The 27214-nt window shown below is 32.8% G+C and overlaps 2 protein-coding genes across 2 annotated transcripts; one reads left to right on the top strand and one right to left on the bottom strand.

The window, feature by feature from the left end:
• The first annotated feature begins 1361 nt into the window (after positions 1–1361).
• Eif3a (eukaryotic translation initiation factor 3 subunit A) lies at positions 1362–7144 on the top strand. Its single transcript, XM_072888308.1, has 5 exons — positions 1362–1696; positions 2615–5341; positions 5429–5781; positions 6026–6201; positions 6288–7144. Exons 1-5 carry the CDS (start codon positions 1648–1650, stop codon positions 6442–6444), a joined length of 3462 nt encoding a protein of 1153 aa, XP_072744409.1. The 5' UTR covers positions 1362–1647; the 3' UTR covers positions 6445–7144.
• A 921-nt stretch (positions 7145–8065) lies between these two features.
• Positions 8066–25484, bottom strand: LOC140666129 (uncharacterized). The gene is made up of 6 exons (XM_072892975.1): positions 25166–25484; positions 18783–20103; positions 16211–16477; positions 10672–10860; positions 9328–9463; positions 8066–8858 (listed from the first exon to the last, which is right to left on the bottom strand). The coding sequence occupies exons 3-6, from the start codon at positions 16431–16433 to the stop codon at positions 8720–8722; spliced, it is 687 nt and encodes a 228-aa protein (XP_072749076.1). The 5' UTR covers positions 16434–16477; positions 18783–20103; positions 25166–25484; the 3' UTR covers positions 8066–8719.
• Between the last annotated feature and the right edge of the window lie 1730 nt (positions 25485–27214).

Raw genomic sequence — 27214 nt, 5'->3', positions numbered from 1 at the left:
ACTGCTAAACTCTACTAACATTTTATTTATTACTTTTTGATAAAATTCCATCTTATTCCTACTATACCTTAGCTTTATAAATTCAAACAAGAAATAAAAAAGTAAATTCTTTTATACTGAACATGCAAAAGGTTTATATTATACATAACGTTTAAAGTAAGATCTATTTCATAACTATTTCATTCTATATATTCTCAACGAGATACTTTTAATAATAAAACACTGCAATATAATATATATTATATGCAAAAATATATATGGAACAATTCTCTCTCGTCTTAGCGATTTGTTGTAATAGATTTTGTGATTAATTATAATTCGAGATCTAGAATTCATCAAAGTAATCTCTTAATTATTGTCAATGTAATGTTGCGATTTTCAAAGTATCGAAATTGCGAGAATTAATAAAAAAAAATTCAATGTATTAAAATGAAATTTTGAATAAAAATAGTCGACATAAATTGTTACACAAGATAAAAATGATGCGGTTAATTACAACAATGTTTTACGTACTTGTGATTGTGATGATTATTGTAACTACGATGCATTTCGGCGATAAAGTTATACGAAAATTGCTTCAATTGATTCCAGATGTGTAGAAGTCGACAATAAAATCACAATGTCTATGTATAACGGCGATTGTTACGCGTTATGACAAATGTTCAATACTTCACAAAGCACTCGCGATAACTTTTTAGAAGAAATTCACTTTTATATAACAATTAATTAAACAATTAACAGAAATTACGACTTAAACGCGCGTTTACGACACTCGATGCCGACTCCGCAACCGATTTGAAATCTACGATGATCTACGAAAGCCAATTGCTTTCTCGAAGTAATGAACTCGCCAAACGATTGGTCGCGTTCGTCAAACCAACTCTTGAGTCGCTATCTAGTCAACACTCGACGTTGATTTGTTGGTTCTAAAAGTAAGAACCAATCACGTTCGAGTGCACTAAGGACTCCTTCGACCAAGCCCTGTTTAATTCGTTTTCCTTTTCTCACTAAAAGGTTACGTTCCAAACGTCCTCTTCAGGAAAAATTTTACTCAATATCTAAAACTCGGACTGAGTTCTTAAATCGTGGACACAAGGCTTTAGGAATTCTAGCTTCGTTATTGGATGTCGTATATCGTATCATCGGACGCAGGGTGAATTTAGTAGAAGCGATTGGTTATGTTAGAAAACGACCACTGTCATCGCGTGGACACGTCACGTGTCATTCCCTAGCGTAATAATATGCGGAGCCATCAGTCGTTAAAAGTTGCCAGCACTGAACTTTAACTTGCTAACTTCTATTTACGAAGTGTAACGATAAATGTAACCTGCAAATAATCGCTGTGTGTTAAATAATAGTTAAATAATTTTTTAACCGCGGAAACCTTTCATCGCATCGTCAGACGCGGTTCGTCCTGAACGTTAGTTGCTTACGAGGACTGCGGTTTGACTAACGTATTACGGGAAGCCATCTTTCCTCGGTGACCGCCTCTCTTATCCGGTGCACTGTGGTCATTTGGCTACACGCGGTTGAAAGGACAAGTATTGGATACGTGTTCATGCGAATTAAAGTTTCGAAGCTTTCAACAAGCTTCCTTCGAACGGTATATCTATGGTAAAACTATAATCGCAGCTACTTGAAGAAGTCATGGCGCGATACGGGCAGCGACCTGAAAACGCCCTGAAACGGGCGAACGGTAAGTCACACACGGTTCCGCCTCATGTCTTGCACGACGTGACATGGCCGATAGCTTTAAACCCTAACGTCGTACGAGGGAAAAAAAAAAAAAAAGAATCCACACCTTTTGGAGCGTTCGCGCGGAAAACCCGACTCTTGACGAATTCAGATCCGGGAAGATCCTCTGGATCTTTGTGGATATAATTTTGTTAAGCGTTAATTGTCGATGCACTTGTTACACAGATCCATAGTATTGTCTATTGCCGTGTCCGTTTCCTTTAAGAATACTTTTTTCACAACCATATGTATTTGCATTATCAACTTACAAGTCTTATAATTATCGAAGAATTATCGTAGATGGTTGTAATTATTTTTTTTAAATTCAGAAACATTCATTAAAATGCTCTTCAAAATTATATATAAAGCAGTTTTGCATTTTTGTATTTAATAATAAAGATATACTAATATATATATATATATATATATTATATTTTTTTTTGAAAATATTTTTACACCCTTTATATAATCTACTATATTAATTTTTCCTAATTAATATTATGTTTATCAAAGGATAAACTAGTTTTATATTATTAGTGTTTTTTTTGAAAATGTCTCATATTTTGTTATATGAGCATAGTGAATAGTTGATACTAATAAATATTTATAATAATATTTTAATTTTTTTATATTTAAATATATGCTTTTATTTTATTTCCAAATAGTATAATATTTATGAAAGTAATTAAAAAAATACATTTCTCATTTCTTAAAATTATTTTTAATTATGTTGATGTAATATTTTTTTATAATATATTTTATTCTGATATCTTTTTTTAGATTATTGTTGTCACATGTTGTAAATTTCTTTCTAATTAAGAAAGTTCTTTCAAATTGAATACAATTGTTGCACTGACATTTTTATTCTTTGTCTAAACAGAGTTTATTGAAGTTGGCAAATCAGCTCGAGCGTTAGACACTTTACAAGAAGTCTTCCGTAATAAAAAATGGACATACAATTGGTCAGAATCTGTATTGGAGCCCATAATGTTCAAGTATCTAGATCTCTGTGTAGAATTGAAGAAATCACATATAGCAAAGGAGGGCTTATTCCAATACAGAAATATGTTCCAATCTGTCAATGTTGGGAGTTTAGAGAATGTAATACGTGGTTATTTGAGAATGGCTGAAGAAAAGACAAATGCGGCACGTAAACAGAGTCAACAAGCTGTAATCGATATTGATGATCTTGACAACCTTGCTACACCTGAAAGTATCTTACTTTCGGCTGTTAGCGGAGAAGATGCACAAGACAGAAGCGATCGTACTATTTTGACACCTTGGGTGAAGTTTTTATGGGAGTCGTACTGCCAATGCTTGGAGTTGCTCAGAACTAATGCGCATGTAGAAACTCTTTATCATGATATTGCCCGTATGGCCTTCCAGTTTTGCCTCGAGTATAATCGTAAGACTGAATTTCGTAAATTATGTGAAAAATTACGAAAACATCTTGAGGAGATATGTAAACTGCCTCCACTTGTGTCGAATGTTTCTATGAATAAAGCGGAGACACAACAGTTAAATCTAGAGACTAGATTAAACCAATTAGACTCTGCAATACAAATGGAACTTTGGCAGGAAGCCTTTAAATCTTCAGAAGATGTACATGGTATGATGAATCTATCGAAGAAACTCCCTGTACCAAAAACGATGGCTAATTACTATCAGAAGCTCGCTATGGTATTTTGGAAGGCAGGTAATTATCTGTTTCACGCAGCTGCGTTATTCAGACTTCTGCAACTCTCTCGTGAAATGAAGAAGAATATGTCTTCGGAAGAACAGCAGCGTATGGCTAATCGTGTATTATTGGCAACGTTATCGATACCTTTGCCATCTGCACATCCGGAATTTGATCGTTTCATAGAAACAGACAAGAGCCCATTGGAAAAAGCTCAGAAACTCGCGACTCTCTTGGGCCTCTCGCAACCGCCAACACGTGTTTCTCTGTTGAAAGACATCGTTCGTTTAAACGTTGTTAGTCTCGCGTCACCGCAGTTACAGGAATTGTACTCATGGTTAGAGGTGGAGTTTCATCCATTGGAGCTTTGTAGCAGAGTCGATTCCGTTATTCAAACATTACAAGCGGACGAAAACAGTCCATTGATTCAGTACATCCCTGCTTTGCAAGATGTGACGCTTGTGCGTCTCGTTCATCAGATCTCCCAAGTCTATCAAACTATACAGTTCTCCAGACTTTTAGAGCTCGCTCAATTCACAACGGATTTTCATCTCGAGCGTCTTTTAGTAGACTGCGTGCGCTACAATGATATGCAGATCAGAATAGATCATGGCAAGTCATGTGTTCACTTTGGAGTCGATCTCTCAGAGGCACAAAGAGAGGATCATCCAGATGGTCCAGTGTTGCAGGCGATGCCCTCCGAACAAATACGCTGCCAGTTAGTGAACATGGCAACCGTGTTGCACCGTGCCATTAATGTAATAAATCCCAATAAAAAGAAACTCGAGCGTGAGAAGCTACGTAATGCGATGGTCGGTCACTATCACGAGACCAAGATGAAGGAACATCAGAGAATATTGGGTAGGCACAAGATCATCGAGGAACGAAAAGAATACATAGAACACATCAATACGGTCCGCGAGGAGGAAGAGATGCGCCGACAGGAAGAACTTCAGCGCCAACAAATGCTAGCTGAACAGAAACGGCTGGAGCAGGAGCGCGAGGAACGTGAACGGAAACGTCAACAGAGTGAGATTCAACAAATCAAAGATCGTCATCTCAAGGAGAAAATGCAACAGATCTCGCAAACAAGTCACGGGCAGAAGGTGCTTAAGAAACTGGATGAAGACGAGATCAAAAAACTAGATGCGGAGCAGATCGCGGCGCGGGAGGCTGAAGAACTGCAAAAAGAGCGCAGGGAGATGCAACAGAAGCTCAAGTCTCAGGAAAAGAAAGTTGATTATCTGGAGCGGGCCAAGCGACTTGAGGAAATCCCGTTGTTGGAAAAGGCTGTGCAGGAGAGAATGCAACAAGCGAAACAGCTTTGGCGGCAACAGGAGGATGAGCGAATCGCCGCGGCTATCGAAGAGAGACAGGAGGCTGTGGCGACTCAAGAACGCCTGGCACGCATGAGGGAAGACCACGATATTTTCTTGACTAAGATCTTGGCTGAACGTAGAAGTATATATCTGGAAAAACTAAAAGATTTTGAGAAATTGTTGAGTGAAGAACGTGCCAAGCGGTTATTAAAACGCAAAATTGAGCGTAAGGCCGAGCGTAAAGCAAAATGGGAGAAGGAACGTGCGGAAGCTGCGGAACGAAGACGGCTGGAGGAATTACGTATCAAACAAGAAGAAGAAAAGAAACGTCTAGAGGAGGAAAGGGCTAAGAGGGAAGAGGAGGAAAGAATAAGACGGGCCGAAGAAGAAGCCAGAGAAGCCGAACGTTTGGCTAAGCTGAAGAAGCAAGCCGAAATTATCAGAGCGAAAGAAGCCGAGATCGAACGTAAATTAGAAGAGGAACGTCAAAGAGATAAAGAATTAACATCGACATGGCGACGTATAGATAGAGATGACCGCGATCGTGATCGTGATCGTGATCGTGATCGTGATCGTGATCGTGACCGCGAGCGTGATGCACCGAAATCCAGTAAGCATATATTCTCGTATTCTTTTCTGAGCTGTTGCTTTTTAATACATGGAAATATATCACTGAAATTTAATTCATTTTTTCTAGCAATGGAATCATGGCGACGCCCTGATAAGGATACCGATGGATTAAAAAATGACACAGATCGTTGGAGAAAACGTGATGAAAAGATTGAGGATTCTTCATGGAAAAGAAGGGAACCGGAACGACGTGATATGGATAAATGGAGAAGGAATGATGACTCTGACAGATGGAAGAAAGACACTATGGATAAATGGAGAAAAGACGATAACTACGACAAGGACGAATTAAGAGATCGAGATAGATTGGACAATCGTGGTTTTGACAAAAGAGATGATCGTGACCGCGACCGTGACCGTGAACGCGATCGCGATCGCGATCGTGACCGCGAACGTGATCGTGGAGTGGATGGACGCGGAGTAAGCATACATTCTCAATACAAAACATTATACTATACAATGTTCTATGTGTATAAAAAAACTTTTTTCTTTTATTCTTATTATCTTTTATATACTTTACATATATTACTTTACATTTTATTGATTATAAACATCATATTATTTTACTTTACATTTTATTGATTATAAATAATTACATTATTATTCACTATCTAAATATGTATGTTGCTTTCAGGAAAATAATTCTATTTAATTACAATTACAGATACGGGAAATTTCACGTGATACGATACGAGATGATCGAGACCGCGGTAGAATGTCCGATCGTCGTGGTGGTTATCGCGATCGTCGCGATGAACCAATCAGGGAACCGCGGAACACCAATCAAGATTGGCGAAAACGCGATCCGCAAGAATCTCCTAGAGATCCACCCAAACGGGAGTAAGTATATATACGTAAATCGTAATAGTTGCGTTTTAATCGTAGTATGAAATCTTATAAAGCTTGAGTTTTTTTGTGCCTTCCAGACGAGATGATCGCAGAGATGATCGCAAAGATGATCGTAAAGACGATCGTAAAGACGATCGTAAAGACGATCGTAAAGATGATCGACTTCTGCCTAGACCCGACGACAGAAGACGACCACTGGAAGATGATGGCTGGTCGAAAGTCAGTCGGCGCTAACATCGGATTCCAAAATAATTATATATGTTTATTCTTTAAGGAATCCTCATTATATGTGGATGGAGTTTTTACCAGATACGAAATAAATACTCTATCCAATTCGGTTGTTTTTTGTGTGTAATTTTATTCTTCCAGACAAACCGATAGGAAAAGTATAAAGTTAATCATTTGTAACTGATTCGTGCGATGCACGAAAGAACTCTTTAGTATTCACGTATATATGTATTACACAATGTATACGTTGCGTAATTTTTTATATTACATATATATGTATATAAGATGCGAGATAATATAAAAATCTAATGAAAGAATAAAATGCAAGAATTTGCTACTTGATATCTCAAATCATTTTTAGTCTTTATTATGTTAAAATTAGTTATGTTGATCGGATATTTCAAATACACAAAATGATCAATATATTTTATATTACCATCTAATTAAAATATATCTTCAATTTACATAGGAAATTACGTGAATACATATTATGTAATACATATCTAAATACATGTTAAAGAATTGCCTCTTTCGTTATTATAATTTCTAATTCATTGCACGTGTACGTATTGAATAATATATATATGACGGGAATTAAAGAAATAAAATATTTTCGTTAGATACGATAAGAGAGTACATTGATTACTGTACAAAACAGGAATGGCGAACTATATAATATAATGTGTATTTGAAATATCCAATCGACTTAACTAATCTAATCTAATGATGAAGACTAAAAATGTGGTGATATCAATAAAAATCTTATTATAAAATTCTCTTGTTAGAATTTCATATTATCCTACGTCTTATATATATTTTTCCTTAAAAGGAGAATGTACGATTTTTAATGTACATTTTCTTCCTACCATACACTTACATTTAATACGATTATCATTATGTATAATACATGTAAAGCCATTTACATGAAATAGTTTGTAAAAACGAGACTCGAACAGAACGTAATAGAAATAAATATGTACGAATTATACACAATGTAATCTCGTTCGCCATTTTATTATTATACCTATGACATCTTGTAATAAATTTACTCTCGAAGAGAGCACACTCAAGCTTTTCATTGTATTTACATGATACGATTCATGTACGATTTAGTATGATCACGAATGTACGAATTAAATCGTTTTATATAGAAAAAAAGAAGCAATATCGCGAGAAGTAATTGTTAAAATAATTCGAATGTCTTAAAAAGGCACGCCATACTTACTTATTAAATATCCTTCTCTAATTACTTGAATATCTCATAAGTAATGGTATACATATATATTATTAGATATATAAATATAATATAAAATTGTTCTCAAGAGCCCAGTCTAGTCAAATCGCCTTTGTAAAAAAAAGAAAAAAAGAACGTAATGCTAAATATATAAGAAAAATGGATTTTAACTACTTATGAAATTGAAGATAGCTCGATAACGGAAATAATATAACAGATGCACATCTGAATTTGCAGCGCATGATTTACATACACTGTACATCTGTATACGAATATTTATATTACCTATGCTATATATAATATATATATATATATATATATATATATTTATATATTATATATTTATATATATTATATATATATATATATATATATATATATATATATATATATATATATGGAAGTCTGAAACGATAATTGTCTAGATTGCGGCCTTATCGATAAAAAATAATGTATAAATTAAGTTTTAAATAAAGCGTTTTTCCATGCTAAAAATTTCTTGTTTTTTATACTACATAAAGTGAGCAGTCACTTAGAATCATTTTTCACTGTTATGTATAAAATGCACATTCGTCATAAATGGATTATCGTTTATGAATCATGAACATTGCAAACTGACACAATCAATATATAAAAAATATGGAAGAATGTATGCATTATATATATATATATACTACACACACATCTAAGCTCTTAGCTCATCACGGCAAGTATTGTCCTTTATTAACGCATTTTAAGATCAAACAGTATTTATATCTATTATGTTTATATTTACGCTCTAATTTGAAACAAGTTATAATATCTGTTGCAAATGAATCATGTCTAGGCGAATGATTACAGCTTACATACGGTAGATACTTCGGAATTGTGCGAAGCACAAGTTTAATCTATGAGAATGAAACTGTATTGCTGTTTAATCTCTTTTTTCGTTCGGTTTCGATGTAGACATTACCAATTTTAAAAATTGTCTTTAATTCACTTTAGTTTATTGTAATTTAATTTAGTTGTAGTAGTTACGTGTATTTTATGAAATACCTATAATAACATTCAGTATAACATTATCGCTGCAGCTGTTTTTTCCTCAAGCGCTGGTATCGGCTCCAGACGATCATCCTTTTCTCTGCCGGATCCCCAACCTATTAGTGCTATGCTAATAAGGTGTACGACACCGGCGCTAACAACGAGCCTGAAATATGAAAATATTAAATAAATATAAAGTATCTATATCAAAGTTTTAAGGAATACTGGATATAATTTCGTAACTAATAGAGAGAAAATTAAAAATATACTAAAATATACGCGTGTTTAGTATAGTTAAAATTTAAAAATCTAAAAGAAAGAAGTTATTAAAACTATAAATTATTTCAAACTTTGAACCAATGAAGTATACCTACTTTTATCTAATACAAAAGTTTATTTTTTATACACAAAGTGTAATAAGCAATTTTATAATATGTATAAGTATTTGGATTCGTTTTCGTTATCATTGTCACAACCAGTGCCTTTCAATTAATTGTAACAAAAGTCGAGAGAGATATAATGAGAAAAATTTCATATTATATTAATCTAATAATAAAAACATTAATTAAACAATTTTTTTAGTAACTGCTTGATTCAAGATAAGAGTTTTATTTTAGATAAAAAGAATGTTTTACCAAAACGAATAGCCAAGCTCAGCAGACCCCTCGCTGGTCCACATATTGTCAATGTCCTCCTTTGGAAGCACATTGACATACAGTCTTGTATAATACTGCGCTAACCATGTACAAGTGCTAACTAAGCACATTAACACTGAAAATAAGTCACAGAAATCTCCTTACTGTAAATGAAATATAGTTATCTTTAAATTTAAAATACTTGAATTTGTTTGACTTTTTTGACCGTGCTTTGATTCTTATTTATCATTTTGTTTATTTATTTTAAGAAGATTACCTGGTTTAGAAGCGATAAAAAAATACTGATTTTTTTTTAGAATTTTTCCTTAGACAAGCAGTTACTGTGGTCAATTTCAGATTTGTACATATATATTTTATTTATACGTTAAACAATATTCACGAATGTTTATAATATAAAACAAATATAACATAGTTGAAATATCTGCGTGAGCAATAGATGTGTCCATATGGACCTTGTTAAATTGTTGACATCGGAAAGCCAAAACAAGTCATGTGGGGCTTTATTCTTGAAATCGTACAAACAATTTTCGTATGAAAAGTAACGCTGCGCGATCTTTGATTGGTATATGCTTTTAGATTTAAAAGTATAGAGTAGTCAGGGATCGTGCAACGTCACTTTTACGAAAATTTTTCACATGAATTCAAGAATCGAAGCGCTGATATAAAAAAAACCAAATTGATTTGTGATTAATAATATTAAACGCATACACTAAAATTATATAAAATTACGTATTAAAATTATGCCATTATAAAAAAATAAGTTCATTTTTGTACCATTTTTTGTTCAATTAAATTTGTCAAACAAATATATTATTTTTCAAAAATTTATTACTTTCTTAGGTTTAGTGCATGGAAAAAATAGTTATCATTAATATGTTAAAGACTTAAATCATTGCGTTGAATCGTTTTCTACTCTCTACATTGTTAACAAAATCGAAAAATCACGTTTCGAGAAAAATGCATTTAAAGTGACCGTTGAGCTAGCGCTGCAAACTGCTGTACACACGAACCGGTACTCTCAAGGGCAAAGAGCTGGTTTAAAATTCTAAACCAATCTGTCAATATTCCCTTTATATTCCAAGTATAATTGAATCTGGTATATATTCTACAAATCTTATCTCTGGACTATAATAGATCGCTTATATCTCACATCACTATCTAATTTCAAAAATTTTCCAGGTAATCGCATTCAAATTTTTAGAATTTCTGAATAGTTGTTTAAGAAAATGTAAAAAAAAAAATCAATTTTCTTGACCCTCCAAACCAAGTGGTCTCCTTAATATTATTGAGAAATTATTTTTGATAAAACATATATATACTTACGCGTTAACATATTTATAAAGTATACTCCAGGAATAGATAGAATTTTTGATCTTGGTGAAGTAGCTGTATTTAAAACTGCCAAAAGTGCAGCTAATGCAGCCGCTACCAAAGCAGCCGAAGTTGTTATTAGAGTACCGATCCAAAGGGCCCACGACATCACTGATGGATCCTGCCGGATCATTTGAGGAACTAAAACATTATTATCAGGAACATTATTAACCAGCACACTGATAAAACAAACAAAATACACAGCAGTTTAGAATTTTCCGCTTTATTATTATAATATTGCATAATTATATTATCTGTTATTGCATGTAATAATAATATTAAGTAATATTATATTATTGCATGTAACATGAGAGATATACGTATTCCAACTTAAGATAACGAATTATGCAGATACAATATTTTTCAGACTTTAAGTAACGATTCAATAATTATATAAAAATATATAAAGATTGTGTGACTATCAAATAACGATACAAAATTTCTTAAATAATGATGGCTAAAGATAAATCCAAAATATAACGAATTTAACTATTAACATTAATTTGTAATCAATTATGCATTTCATAGATCAAATATAATTTGTAATTATATGTAGATATAACCCAATTATGACTATTCCGTAATTGCTGTTATTATGCAAAGTATATTAAGCAATAAACTTAATATTGTTTGCTGTTGCAAACTATATTGAGCAATAAATCTATTTTGTATAACTTGTACAAATTACATTATAATTTCGTAATTTTTTTTTTTTAATGTTTAAATGTTATAAAAATATCATTTTATGTATTTTTTAAATATAATTATATTATATATTTTAATACTACTTTTTCGTCGTATATATATATATATATATATAATTTTTACAATTTTTCCATCAGTACCATCAGCCGTCCTTAAAAAATCCTTAGAGTAAATTTCAATTAACTTTTCCAAGTATTCAACATATCGTAGAAATGAGGTCGTAGATTATGCAAGCGTAGCATAACGACCGAAAATTGAAACGAAGCCAGATCTCGAGCGATTAACTTTGCACATGAGAATATATATCTTCAGTAACTCTTCGCACTTGAAAATATGTACCATGTTCCGCTTCTACTGACGTCTTCCGTTGATCGGAATCTATTGCATGCCGTGGAAACTAAAAGCCGGTGCTATCACATTTTATATTCGGGCGTGACGCGAACTCGAGAGAGAAAGATCGAGCATAAGTAGGAATATCTTGCGCATTACGCGCTTCCAGGATACGACGAAGTTTCCTCGAGACATTTCAACTTACGACGGCGTGAATAACGGATCATTGCATTTGCCCGAGGCGGCCGCCAACTTCGGCGAGTACTGCCGACTCGAAGACGCATCTACCACAAAGTACTCAAGTACTCAAAAACGTATCTATTCGCAGTCGCGATGTTTCTCTCTTCAATCTGACATGATATATTTATCATTTTAACACTCGAGAGCTGCGAAATATAAAACTTCATCAGTTTAATTCAAATTTCCGGATAACAAACTTTATTTTAAAAATAAATTTCCTTCTTGGTGATAAAAATCCTTTCAAACAAAAAATTCGATCCTATTATTACATTTAAAATTCTATCAAAATAATTGTTGTTTGTAAAAATTTACGACTAATTTATTTTTATATATAAAAATTATAACAAATATGTCGACGTATATGTTTTTATTCTGAAAACTCTTCTAGTAAATGCACTCGATAAATATTAAAATATTTATGTATATACAATACCTAGTATATACAATTTCAAATGCTACAATCAAGTGGAATTATCGACCGCTCCTTCTTCTAACTCCGTCATAAAATTGATTGCATACTAGAATGCAAGAGATACTTTTACCACAGTCACAGCATCAGTAATACTGATGACACGTAGCGCGAGTAGCACGCGCACGTAAAAGTAGACCACGAGGTTTGGTCGCGATTTTTGTCCACGGAAACTAGTTTCTATTGTTGTCCGTGTCCCGTGGTTTGTACAACGTCCCGTAACTTGACAATTGCATGCATATAGACGCGCACGTGCTTACGATTTTGACATTAAGAAAAATTTGAATGTATGTATGTACACATACATATGTATACATACATACTTGTTGTTATATATGTGATATGATTCAAATCTCTTCACGAAAGGCTACCAATCGTTTGTTTAAGCATTTTTATAAAATTTTACTCTGTAAAAATTTAATTTAGAAAAACATTAAACATTGATTTTTTATTTTAAAAAGTTAAGAAGTTACAGAATTCTCACAAGTATCTACAAGTATGATTTGAGAACAATACAATAATTGTGTTCAAGATGGTAAATATGATCAAATAGTAATTATCTTAATGTAACTGACAATGAGTGTATGTATATTGGTCCGTTATATCGAGAAAAGAACAAGAATCGACTTTACGTGCAAAGCTGTATAATTTAACATGTTTAAATACACGCATATCCTCTGTCAGATATATTACATTGAAACCACCGGATATCCCTCTAACAGGATCTTTTTTTATCAACCAGTGTTCTTGAATAAAAATATTAAGATATCTATAGTTTTCATTTAAGAATTAAAAATAAAATAAAATAAATTTCAGAAACAAAAATATGCAGTCAAATTGGCTTTTTCAGTTAATTCCAAACGATTTAATAGAATTTTTAATTTAAAGCATATTATTACGAGAATACACGATATTAATAATTAGGAAGAAATGACAAAAAAAAAAAAAAAAAAAAATAACTTCTCCCGATATTTTCGCTAAAAAAAAATCCTATTTAAGCTGATTGAAAAGAAACTATGATCAAAAAAATTCTACATACATGTGATTATGGAAAAATGTGAGTTTATGTATCCCTTCAGATTTATTATCCGCCTGAATGAAAGAGAAATGTTTCTCACGGCGCGTGCCAGCAATTCTGTTGTTTTTCTCCGGAAGTACGGTATAATAGCAACGTAAAAGTCGCTTGCTCATCGGCATGATTATTATGCATTGTATATGGGATATTCATCCTTTTCGCATATACAATGCATTGCCGCTCTGCAAAAGTGGTGGATGTGACATACTCGACTAGATACAGAAGTAATCATAAATAAGTTAAAAAGATTCCATAAACATTAAAATAACGCAAAAATCTGACGACATAGCATTTCGTTGCGGAATATCATAAATTCAAAAAAATATAAAAACAGAAATAGAATGAAATTGTCAATTTCTGAACTCTCCTGATATTTTCTCAATATATTGTTTCTCTTATCTGATCTCTCGGAATTGTGTTTTCGAACTATTGCTGCATTTTAAATTTTTAAATATTTTCCCTTATGTAACTCTTCACATTCACCAAACATAGATATATGTCCAAAAGTATTAAGCACCCTTAATTTTTTCTTAATATATAAGTTTTTCAGTATCTAAATACTGAAAAAATAAAAAAAAATTTTAAACTATTGATAGCATTAAAGCTAAAACTTCAAGCTTTAAAATGCTTTTTTTTAAACTTTTCTGCAATGATTTTTCGTCGAATATCGACAACTTTTTTGAAAAATTCAGTTTTAGTTTTAAAATTATGTTTAAAATTAATTCGGCCCAAAATAATCGTAGGAAAGTTTAAAAGAAACATTTTGTAGGTAGTTTATATGGAACTAGATTTAAATTTTTCGAGGGAAATTTTTTTATCTAGCTGCAAAGTATGAACGTACAAAAATTAAGACACTTTTATATTTTTTTTTATTTTTCAATATAAGAGAAAATAAATGCAAATTTTCTCTCGAAAAATTTAAGTCAAATTTTATAAACTACAACATTTTACCTACAAAATATTCTTTTTAAAACTTATACGATTCTTCTTTTGGCCGAATTATATAATTTTGAAGCTAAACCTGTGTATTTTTCAGAAAAGTTATCGATAATCAACGAAAAATCATTGTAGAAAAGTTTTAAAAAAAGCATTTTAAAACTTGAAATTTCAATTTTAATATGCTATAGATAGTTTTCAAATTTTTTCAGTATTTACATATTAAGGAATAAGAAAAATTAAAGGTGTCTAATATTTTTGGACATATCTGTATATACATATATTTATAAGTAATTTTTGTATACAAGTTACTAGAACGCAAAATTAATTACAAGAAAATAATAATGTTATATGAAAAGATTACATGTTTAGGAAATATTCTTTGTAAATTGTTTATTAATTCATATATGCTTTTGAAACAGGTTTTTTGCAGTCTGCATCTGCGAAGACTAGATGCCATGAAGAGCGAATGTTTTTACTTGAAAGCTTTGAGTGCCATTGTATTACGCTAGTTATAGCGTAATAACAGTTTCTTCTCATAATAATTATAACTAGTTTAAAAAAATGTATAAAAAAACAATAACACTGTACAGAGAATTTATCGAAAAAAAATTAAATAATTTTTCGAGAAAAATATTTTTTACTTTTGTCCTTTTTCTCATCGCTCTGTAAAAGTTAATTAAAAATACACTAGCTGTTAATTTCACGCATCAGTAAAATTTGTAATTCTCAAATCAATTAAATATCACATTAATCTTCCGTTAGTGTGTTCACAAATTTTGCATTTCCTTTTTTTTTTTTTTATTTAAAAATAATTGTCAATACTCCGAGCATCTGGCTAAAGGGTGCGGCAATGTGACCGTTTCGACAGACGAAATCAATGGAACAAATTTAACAACGATTATCAAACCGATGATTTATCGCAGACGCATGCACGTCGCACGTCCGCGATCAACCGCAGGCATCGTTGGACGCCGTATAGAACTCTAATGCACTCGGTTATCAGTCAGAGATTTATGATCCGCCAGTATGTTTGGTCATCCACGAGCCTTTCTCTCGCGCATATCTCTGTCGCGTGTTAGTCACTCGAATCACAATTCAAAAAGTGTCCGGCTCTTGATCACACAATACCCGATTCTTTCTCGTTACGATTTATGAAGTTATTGCGCAAGAATCGCCCCGGGCGAATAATCCCGACGGAGAATCTCGAACAAAAATAGGAACGTTAAAGGGAATTGGCAGGAATTCATTCTGAACGATATTGGGTAATCTGCGAAATCGAAAAAAAGCAATTTTAAAGAGAGGATTGTGAATATTCTTTTCTTCCACCTCATTTGTGCTTCTCATGACGACATTAAACGCAATTTTCCTATTGCAGAATTTAACGATTATTGATATAAATAATTTTAAATATTTTATAAAAATGTGTCTCTCTCTCTCTCTCTCTCTCTCTATTATTATTATTTTAACTACTTATAAAATAAATGTCCCTTTCTACGAATTGTGGGATACTCTGCATACTAATGTAACAAATTCTATGTAGCTTGAAAAAAAAATTGTAGTCAACAGTAAGTGTGTTTTGTATATTAATTTTCCAATTATACGATACATACATGACTGTTAAGTCTGTATACCACTCAAGATTACATACTATTCCTATATAAAAAAAACCATATAATTATGCACAAAATGTAAACCATGTTGTACAAAGGGAATGACAGAAAATACCAACATACCAGACACGTGATACGTCCTCCATCCGTAAGCGACGTTTAATTCCTTCTTGCCCTGCAGCAGACCAAAGTGAACTCTGCCGGCGCTTTCTTGGGGATTCGGCGTTCTCCACGGTCGCGCCTCGACCCAGTGTTGCGTCACAAGGGCGGCACAGACAAGTCCACCACCCAGCAATGACAGGAAGAACGTCGCAAAGATCGTGCCCCTTCGAAACATCGACGTCATCCTCGGATCACGAGAGGGTCCAGCTTTCGGGTAGCTCGCGAGCACTGCGGATAGAAAAGAGAATGACGAATGCTGAGAATATGTTAAAAAAAATCAGATAAAAAGATTTTATGTAATTTGTAGTATGCCCATATATTTTTTATGTACGTCCAAGAATATTTCTTATATATACATATTTTTTTAAGTCAAGAATATTTCTTATCTCTTGCCAAACAATATGAAAGTTTATTGTGCATATAGTTTCTATACACATAGTTTCATGATTATGTACCGTGTAAAGTTCTTCGACTATACTTCAAAATTCTCTCTCACTTGTCAAGCATGTCGAAGTTCTCGCGCGAAAAAATCACGAGACGCATATTTCCGCCGTTCGCTCGTGCCAAAGTATTAAAACGAGTACGCTTCTCATCCTCTATCTCCTGCACGTAACGCGGAAAGCAAACGTCTTCGCGATCTCGCATGGAGCAGAGTCTCGCCTCGCTGCATCTTATTAGCATCATCCGCGCGTTACGCCGCATATACATGAGAATCAGCCGATGGAAGCCGTAGCGGCTCGCCGTCGGAATAACAGTACAAATTTTTAACACTCTTCGATCCCCCTCGCGTAAACGAAACGAAATAGTACGTTTGCTCCGTTCGAGAAAAAGTCTCTCTCGCATTGTATGTAGTGATCCCGAAAAATCAGAAAATCTCGGCAAAAATATGATAATCTAAACAGTGACCAGAAAACATGTATAAAAAGATGAACATAACATACACAAAATTTTCAAGATATCAAGATTTTATTAATTTACTGGCATTTAGTCGAATATCTGCAAATTAAATTTTTAGTCAAATGATCAGAATTAATTAAAAATATCACATATATTATTATATCAATCATACTTTTTTAAATCTATAGATTTTTATTTTTTTTTAGTATTCGATTAAATAATCAAATTATTAGATTCTTGCATATTATTTTTTTTTAAAGTTAAATTTTACCGCATTTTTTTGAGCTTTTGCATCATCATGTATCAGCGCAGCTCATTTCCTTTCTCTACAGAACGTTTTCTCTATTCATTTAACTGGCCGGAGACGCGTGCGACACGCGCACGTTTCCGCACGAGAAAAAGAACACGAGGTGCTCTTCGCGTGGCCATCGGTAATCTACTTGACAATCACTGTTTAAATTATGCCACACAGAAACTATGTCGCTTTCGCAACAATTATCTGGTCTGTTAAAAGAATCTGCGAGCATATGAAAGCGCCTTGAAAGCAAAGCATTCGGAACTTTATATGTATTGAGCATAATTCTTATGTAAAAATAAATTTATCCGCAAGAAAGTAATTAGAATGCAATATGTTTCAATTAATTAATAAATTACAAAGTTATTTTTAGAAAAGAATCTTCAAGAAAAAAGCAATGCCGAATACAAATTATCGAGATTTAGCGATCCGGAAAGGAATCCGTAAAACAACGTTATATTATATTATGTAGTATATATTTTTTTAAGGAAATTTATTCTTTAAAAAAATATATACTACATAATATAACGTTGTTTTACGGATTCCTTTCCGGATCGCTAAATCTCGATAATTTGTATTTGGCATTGCTTTTTTCTTGATAAATATTTTTTTCCTTTTATGCATATTATGATACAATTTTTTTAAGATTTTCCACTCTTGTTGAGACAAGTTTGAAATAATTTGTTTACTTTTTTTGCTTATTACATTATGCTTATTTATCTAAGTTTCTGCATCAATTTTCTATTACAAAAAATGAATATTTTAATTATACAAAAAATTGCGAATAGTAATTTTAGTAAAACTTTGAGTTCTCCTCAAATCGAAGAAGAAAAGTTAAATCTATCTCAACGTTCGATTAATAAGATATCATTTTTAATAGATTATTTAATTTCATAACTATTATATATGCATTGCAACTTTATATAGATTTTATACGTATATATATATAAAATTCAAATATGTAATTTAAATATACGATTCAAAAGTTCAGCACATTACATCATTAAGAGAAAAATGTCATTGCATCGATAGTTAATGTCATTAAATCGAAGTGAAAACAATCAAAAATGTAATATGATGCATACAATTATAGAATGTTTTCTCTATCAAAAGTCTGTCATTAATCAATTTATTAAATAAATCATGCAAAACTGAAATAAATAATCAAGTAAAGATTAAATTAAACTAATTGAGAAGTTTACTTTTAAACTAACTTTTAAAATTAATTTTAAAAAAATGAAGATTATATATTAAAAAAAATTCTATAGAAAACACTTTATTTTTCGAAATAGTTTAAAAATAAGCTGTCTCTCTGAATGAATTAAAAAATCGTATAGTAACCTTGACCCTGATTCTCCGCAAAGTGCACCTGGTTCAGACTCCGAGAGAACTCGCCCTGCTTGACTTTCTGCGAGAAGTCAGCGTTGCTGAGTCGCTTGGAGAACTTGACGCGGCAGTTGTTGTCGCGCGGTTTGGACGCCCTTAGCAACGACGACGACGAGGTGGGTTTCGGTCTTTTGGCGAAAGTATACGGGATCGTGTAAGGCTGCGCGACGTAAAAGTAGATCGGCCGATAATCCTCGTGGAGCTGCGGCTGATGCACGTTGTAGCCGCTGTTCGTGCAGCAACCGGTGCTGGTGTACACGCTCGGTGCGCCGTTGCTGTACGCGTACGAGTTCGCGTAATGAACCCCGTAGTGGTTCGCCGTTTTTCGTGAGTTACCTTCCACGGTTTTCGACAGAAAAGAAAAAAAAAGGAATCCCACTTCCGATCGTTACACGATCTTTCGACGGAGAATGTCCACGACGTGCTTAACAAACACACTCTTCTTCAGGAATGATCCGTTTATGGCTCGATCATTCAAGATCGCTTTCGTTTGGCGTTGATCTCACGGTAACTCTTTGTTCACCGATTTGAATAGGAACCAGTTGATCTCGACTTGGAAAGAATTCACTTTCCACTTTCATTTATCAGAATCAACGTTTCTTCGTCGCTCGTATGATTTCGTCGTTTCTTTAGCGGGTCTTCAAACTACTTTGTAAATCGCTAACGGATCTCTCTTTCATTTTTCTCTCCTCCACTTCGCGCAATCGGTTCTCTCAAATGTGTGAATATGGTTGAGACAGTCATTTACCATTAACGAACTATATCTCTCTGAGTTAATGGAAAGAGAGTACTCTTTAAAAATAGAAACCTTAGCGTTAATCTCGAGCTAAAAGTCAAAGGCTTCGCGACAGCTTTTCGCGGTGCTTTCTTTCTCTCTTTATCCGACGAGATATCAGAAGCCACAGGTGGTAGATTGCAGAACGCAATTCGGGTGTAGATATCACCACGGTCTTTTATTATACAACGTGTATATTGCTGACGACTCGCGAACAACGAGTATGAAGGAGGATTCTTTTCTTTAATTGTCACCTTAGAAGTTTCTCTCGACGACGGGACAAAGTTCCTTTCACATGCGCCGCTTCAATAATGTAGCAAAATAACGCCTTTGTTTTTTTTTTTTTTTTATTGTTAATCGGGGCTATTGTGCGCGATTCCTCGGGATTCTGAAACGTCGACGCTTTAGAATCCACTTAGAGTACCGCTTGATGTCGGGACTTCTTAATGGTATCTTCGAGAAGCGCTCTTCTTCACCACGTGAGACGTCGCGATGTGTCAACTGTAAGAGAAATCTGTACGTTAGGCAATTACTAGACAAAGTTTCGTGTCAAGTGTAAGAAAACGGATGCGTTAGATGAATGAATGGTCGTGGATGAAGTGTGCAGGTATGAAACATGACATTTCTGTTCGAGTTTTAACAAACGTTTAGAACATAACGTTACATATTTAATTTCTCGTTTTCAAACATTATTATTTTTACATCGTGAAATACTGAAAACGTCAGTTATCATGTTTTACTTTCAACCCTCAAGAATAAAATTCTTGAATACATGTATTATCTGTATGAACGCATTATTTTCATAATTACATCTATCTATATAAGCATCTTCTTTCAACTCTTTTTTTCTAAATACTTTTTTTCTTAAACTTTTCTTTTTTTTCTTTTTTATAAAAAAACAAGAATTATTAAATAAGTACGTCTACAATTTAAATAATATTTCTCTTTTCGAATTTTCTTCTCTAATTTCAGAATTTCATATTGCAAAAGAAAAAGAAAATTAAAACTTTAAAGTAACGCATTTGTATAAAAATTTCTAGAGCAAAAACCACAAACAACGTGAGCAAAAGTCGAGAAAATAGAATTTCATTTTGCATTGACCTAAATTTGGATTGAAGAATCATAGAACAGCCAGTGCATATTTTCAAAGCAAAAATACACAAATCTGTCGAGCTGCTTTCCGCTTTCCGTTTAAGATCACGCGAAATGGAACGAAGAAATTTCGTTAAGGATGCGGGAAGCGAGAAGAAATGAGAAAAATTCCGTATTTTTCCCAGAGCTCACGAGCCAAATTGTAAGAAACAATCTAGTTTCCATTGCTTTAAAATAAAATGAAACGAATTGCTAATAATCTGTAATAAGCGAGCAACACAGTGGGACAATCGCTAACGGTATGATAAAATTTAAGAGGCGCGATATATAATAACCGTTTCGTGCCATCCGACATTTCTCAAGTTCTCATTATTGCAGTAGAAAACTTCATTATTTGCCGTTACATCAATGATTTACATTTATACCTCATCCATCGCTAAATTGCACGGTTATGAAGCCTGTCGAAAAGATAATCGTAAAAACCTTTGAAATGTTCCATTTAGAATCCGAGAAAGATAAATTAAGAAATTTAATCTTAATTTTAATACAGCTATCCGAAATTATATCAAATCAAAATTTTAATTTTGATATTATACATGAATCGCAAATATTTGTCTAAGTGGCTTTAAGTTATTTATCTATTTATGTTGCCGGAAAAATGCGAATTTACGCTGAGATTCATGCATAATGCTGTCCTGCAACATTCTTGACGGAACTGGAGCAGCAATTGTCGCAATGTAACGTATTGCGTCCGCGCCGTTGCGCATTATTAAAGTCGGACTTAAATATATACCAAGTATTTTCCTATTACAGTTTCTGTTAGTTGTAACGTAGGTAATCTCCGACTGAAGGAAACGAAGGAAGGAAATTCCAGTTCTATCTCAAATAAGTGATGATTTGTTGCGTTGCAGACATAGTTTTATGCGCACGTTACTTTAATAATTTATCGATAAAGAAACTTCGATCTGTCGACCTTTAATTTATACGAGATGTCTAACGAGAAATGTATAAATGTTAAATCATAAATATACGGCAATTACATGTTGTAAGCAGAGGAAATCTTACAAATGTCAAAATTTATATACACAGAAAAAAAGTAAGTGTCAAATCAAAACTTATATACTCTTTATTTCTTATTACTATACTACTTCTATATCCATACTATTTATTTCAATATTCAACAATTCTCATGTCAAGAATAAAATAATTATTTTAACTCTAAAAAAATTATAATTTTCGATTTGAACGTGTGCTATTTTTTATCCAACATTTTTTCTTCTCCATTCAAGAAAATTATTCTTAAATAACAAAGATATATTTATTTGGTTAAACTATATAAAATGTCTTCAAGCAAATTTTCTTTATTTAACGCAATATAATCTCATTTCAAGATTTACATTTTGAAACTGAAGATATTGTCAAAGTAAGAATATTCTTTTTTACTGTGTACCTTTCAGAAATATTCATAGATTTAAAATATCATACAGAAATCAAAATACTTCATTACGCTATTTTGTTGTCTAAATATTTGTATTTTATTTGTTAAACATTTTTTTTTTAACTAACACTTTCGGGAATATTTTTAAATCAGACTCTGTATTTTAAACACTACCAAAAATAATGATGATTCGATTCAAATAGATAAATTCCAATTTAAGATATGTATATATGCAAGTAAATGTCAAAAACATGTGGCTCTGTCGACACAGAAATTAATCGTACGATCTGTGAGATAAAACGAGTTTTGACGTGACTGCGCTGTGGCGGATTGATTGGCATGACCCACCGCAATATGACAAATGATTGTACACGCGTGACGAGAGTGTTATCACGAGCGAGGATGTACATACGAGCGAGAAAGACGCGGGAATGCACGGATATACGCGGTTACACGGGAAGAACGGGTTGACGAGGTCGGGTGAATGCCGTTAGACCGTGTCACGATACAACTACACGTACGCGTATGTGAAACGTCGTCTTGAGAGGAGAAGAGTATACAGATAAGAAAAGAGATGGAAACGGACAATGAGAGGGAAAGAAAGAAAGAGAGAGAAAGAGAGAGAGTTCCAGGATTGGAATTTGCGCGATCCCGATTGTCTCGGTGCGAAATCAAAACACGTCGCAAGACGATTTCGCGTCGACATTCTATTAAATTTAAGCGCTCCAATATTGTATAACATCAAAAAGAAAGAAAGACATTAGATATCAGATATAAAATGTTAATGTATCTCTAGGACTTTGATATTCAAGGCAGTACACGGGGTGCTAAAACAGTGAGATATCTTTGTAGAAATAGTTAAATTTAGATTTATTGTTTGCCTTTTTTTACTAACATATTAACTTCTATTATTATACTGATATGAATAATACAACAATTAAAATAGACTGAATGACAAGATTGTCATCATTTTAATTATTGTATTATCCATATCAGTATAATAATATAAATTAATATGTTAGAACTCAAATATAGAAATGTATAAATGTATATAAAGTGCAAATATTTATAAAACAAAATAGCGTAATGAAGATTTGACTTTTGTATGACATTTTAAATTTATAAATATTTCTGGAAGGCATCTAAATTTTGACATTTGTAGAATTTGCTATATTTCAAACATGTAATTACCATATATTTATGATTTGACATTTATACATTTCTCAAATATAGAAATTAAATAAAATAACAAAAGTATGTGCGTATATATGTAATATGCATTAATGATTTTTCTCTACAAAGAAAAGATTTCTAAAATTTAAAAAGTTATAAATATTTATATAAAAATTATTATACACAAAATGAACTTTGTTCTTTTAACATTTGCTTCGTCTTTATTTTTTGAAACATAAAGCATTCCTATTGAAACATATGATATTGCTTATAGTGTGTTTCTTTCTCCCGATCGGCGATCTGTTGGATGTTGCTGAACCGTCGTTACAACCGGTTCGGCAGCCGGGCCCGCTCGCGCATTTTTCTTTCCGCACGATGCGTATCTCGCGTGACGTAACTCCCTCGACATATATTGCCCCCTGTTGCCCCCGGAGACAGGGAGAGATGCACATGTGGCCCCGCGTGTCCTGCACGAGAAACTAGGACAAGCAGCCGACCATGGTGTGTCTCTCTTTTTGATATCCTTGCAAAATGTCTCCCTCGAACCTTGCGAATTCCGATGGGCACGATACGAGGCGAGAGAATATCTCGCAGATCGATTCCGATCGATGCGACGATCTGTTCTGACCCAGAAAGCGGATTCAACGGATTCTATTCCGGTAGAATTGCGGCTTTTAATTTTTACAGAACCAGGCCGTGACGTATTCAAATGCAAAATTTTCGTCGCGTAGTGCGAGATATGCGTCAATCGTTACCGTCATGCGGTGCAACAACTATCCCATGAATAATTTAATGCATGACATCGGTTCATTCTCGTGTACGAATGCCATTGTGTACAACACTGTAGATCGGCTCTCATTATCATTATGCATTCTTCGCTTTATTTCGAAATATAAAAAAACATGACACGCGCGTATTCAGGAGCACCGTGTAAAATTGGAGTTCAGTACGGCTTTCGTATAATTGCAGTTATAAAAAAAATATCTGGTACTTATCAATTTACAAGTTGTACAAGTTTTAATATTGATAAAATGTTTTTGTAAAATATAAATTCGTTTTACTTGATTTACAAATTGATATTAATTTGTAAATATCATATTTAATATAACTATAAAATTTAAGTATTATTTAATTTTACTTTGCATATATTATGAAATTATTAAAAGTGTTTGTATGTTTAAAACTTTTTATACGGATTATGTCTAAGAATATTTCTAGACGACAAATACACTTTCCAAATGATCGATCATTAATGCTACATAAAAGATCGAGAAAGTTTGAAAGCGTTTCAGTATTACCTTTTTTTAACACATCTCTGGAACGTAGGAGGTGAACTGCTTTCAAATACGCGGATGTAGTAACCTTTTTTAATATACTATAATTGCTAAGGAGACAGTAATGACCATATATCATCTCCACTTAATCATGCATGTGTAATTTTATCCTTATTATTTTCAGAAAAGTAAAATTTGTATATAAATTATAACTCAATTGAAAATTATAAATAAAATAAAAGAACAAATATAAAAAGGATTCGATTCAACTTATTTAATTTGCGAAATATAAATGAGCATAAAAAAATCGCTAAAAATTTGTATAACTATTAACTTCACGTTCCTGTGTAAAGACAAAAAATTATATATATATATATATATATATATATATATATATATATATATATATATTCTTTGTGTTATTTTACAGTAAACCATGCCAATTTGTTAAACAGAAATTAATATTCATCTTGATGCAGGTGCGATGGACATCGCACGTCAATGAAATAATGCCGGCATTAAAAAGAAAAAATTCGCGCAGGACAAGTATTTGCGCAAATAGCAAGAGTAATGTGAGGAATTTTACCTGCATCGCTTCAGCATCGTTTGCGTCCCGTTCCGCCGCTCCGCCACGGCGTACACGTCTTTCCGTTTGTCGAGTCTTTCGTAAAATAAAACGGCAAACTTGAAACGAAGCAGTCTCCTTGGAACGCACCGTTTTTTCTTCCTTGGCTTTCCGTAGATCCCCCGGATCACCGACGCACCGCAGCGTTTTGACTTTTGACACCAGCGAACTCGTACGCCCGAGTTTAACGTAATTTACGAGACAACCGCATAATGCACACGCGTGTCTCACAGTGTCGGCCAAACTGAATTTCAGTCAGGCTATTACGACTCCTTCTCTTTATCCTCACCTGGCGTGGACAGGTGCTACAGGTGGCACCACCTTCCGATCGACGATCCCTGCCGCTTTACCGATTCCTGAGAAATGATCGTAAAAGCAAATCCGCGACACGCCATTTCGAGAAAGAAGGAAGCGTTCTCTGCTAAAACAATTGATCGTTAAAAATTAATAGGAGAGATTACTCGATAAAGTACAAAAAAAAAAAAAAATTAATGTATAGCACATAAAGTCCTCTTCTTCGATTTTTATAAAACTGACGTGTCCTCTATATATCTTGCAGCATTGATCGCGATTGTAAAGAAAAGCCGAAATGAACAAACAAGATTTTTTTTTTAATTCAATTTCTTTCTATAACTGTAGTTAATACATAAAATATGAATAAGGGCAAAAACGAGGTTAAAAATTCCGGACGATCATTCTTACCTGTTATAAAAAAAGGCAAGAGAAAATAGAAAAGTTTTTCCGAACCCTTTTCCGATTCATAACTTTCACGAAACTACTTTTTTCTGAATTTTTTTTCTGACCTAACTTTTAGGTAATTTTTTTCCGACTCAGCATATGTCTTTCAAAGAATTACTATTTCTTCCTGACTTTGGGGAAATTTATATTTATTTTTTTTTCCTTTTGCTTGCATAAAACGCAAAAATAACCGCAACGAATTTTTAACCGTGTTTTTGCTCGCAAACGCGAGTGTTTCAAACTAAACATGGTCTTTCCGGGTGTGTAACAAACTATTTTTCTTTCACAAGCGTTTCAAGGAATGTAACAGTCTTACAAAAATATTATGTGTAATTATAATGTTTTATGTAACAACAAGTAAAACAAAAGCGGCAATTTTTATAACAGATTCAGTTTATAGTTTCTACATTTCAAAATACATAAATTATATAAAGTAAAGTAAATGATAAAAAAGTCAGTAATGACTTTTATGCTAAACACTTATTTATTTACAATAACTCGAGACTTTTTAACAATAACTTTTCCACACTCTTGATTATTTACAGTTTATTCTTAATAACTTAATTCGATAATATATATTGTACACGTTTAACAAGTGAAGCTATGATTATGTATAATAAATACGGTCACTCGATGTAATTGTCGCTCTTGATATGATATTTTTGCATATATAATACACGATATTTATAACTTGATTTTTTCTGTCCCGATATTATATTTATTTTCATACTCACGTACTACTTGTGTCCACTTGTCAGGTTATTTATGCTCAATAATCAGAAATTATAATTTAAATATGAAACAAGTAATTCTTTATCATAATATAATTACAATTGTATCAATGCAGCATTAAGCACACATATGGGCCGTTCTTTCAACACTTATAATATTCGATTATGATTAAAATCAGGTCATGTATTGTAAATAGTTTATATATTTGTTATATTGATTACGATCTATACTACACAAAAAAATTAATCCACTTTCTTCTATTTAAAGAGAGGCCAATTTTCAAGTAGTTGCAACTTTCTTAAAAATAATTGGAATAAGATCAATAAAAAAGTGTTTCAAAGCTTGAAGTAACTAGTTTTAGAATCTTTAAATAAATTTCAATTTTTTTCTATTTGTTATAAAATTACATTGTAAGAAAGCGACGTCAAACAAATTTTTTCACCGAGATATTCATTATTAAAGCAAAATCGAGCTATTGACTTTGAACGCTTATAACTAGTAAAAAAATGAAAAATCGTAGAATAATCATTAAAAAAGCAA

This window comes from Anoplolepis gracilipes, chromosome 1, assembly GCF_047496725.1.
Source record: "Anoplolepis gracilipes chromosome 1, ASM4749672v1, whole genome shotgun sequence".
In the NCBI taxonomy this organism is placed as follows: domain Eukaryota; kingdom Metazoa; phylum Arthropoda; class Insecta; order Hymenoptera; family Formicidae; genus Anoplolepis; species Anoplolepis gracilipes.
This window is presented reverse-complemented; position numbering and strand designations above follow the sequence as displayed.

Excerpts from the sequence above, each read along its gene's own strand:
- Eif3a (XM_072888308.1), top strand. The coding sequence starts at position 1,648 with ATGGCGCGATACGGGCAGCGACCTGAAAACGCCCTGAAACGGGCGAAC. Across the intron at positions 5,782-6,025 it reads GTGGAGTGGATGGACGCGGA|ATACGGGAAATTTCACGTGA; the intron begins GTAAGCATACAT and ends TTACAATTACAG. Across the intron at positions 6,202-6,287 it reads AGAGATCCACCCAAACGGGA|ACGAGATGATCGCAGAGATG; the intron begins GTAAGTATATAT and ends TGTGCCTTCCAG.
- LOC140666129 (XM_072892975.1), bottom strand. The coding sequence starts at position 16,433 with ATGACGTCGATGTTTCGAAGGGGCACGATCTTTGCGACGTTCTTCCTG. Across the intron at positions 9,464-10,671 it reads CTTTATAAATATGTTAACGC|TGTTAATGTGCTTAGTTAGC; the intron begins GTAAGTATATAT and ends ACTTATTTTCAG. Across the intron at positions 8,859-9,327 it reads GAGCTTGGCTATTCGTTTTG|GCTCGTTGTTAGCGCCGGTG; the intron begins GTAAAACATTCT and ends TTCATATTTCAG.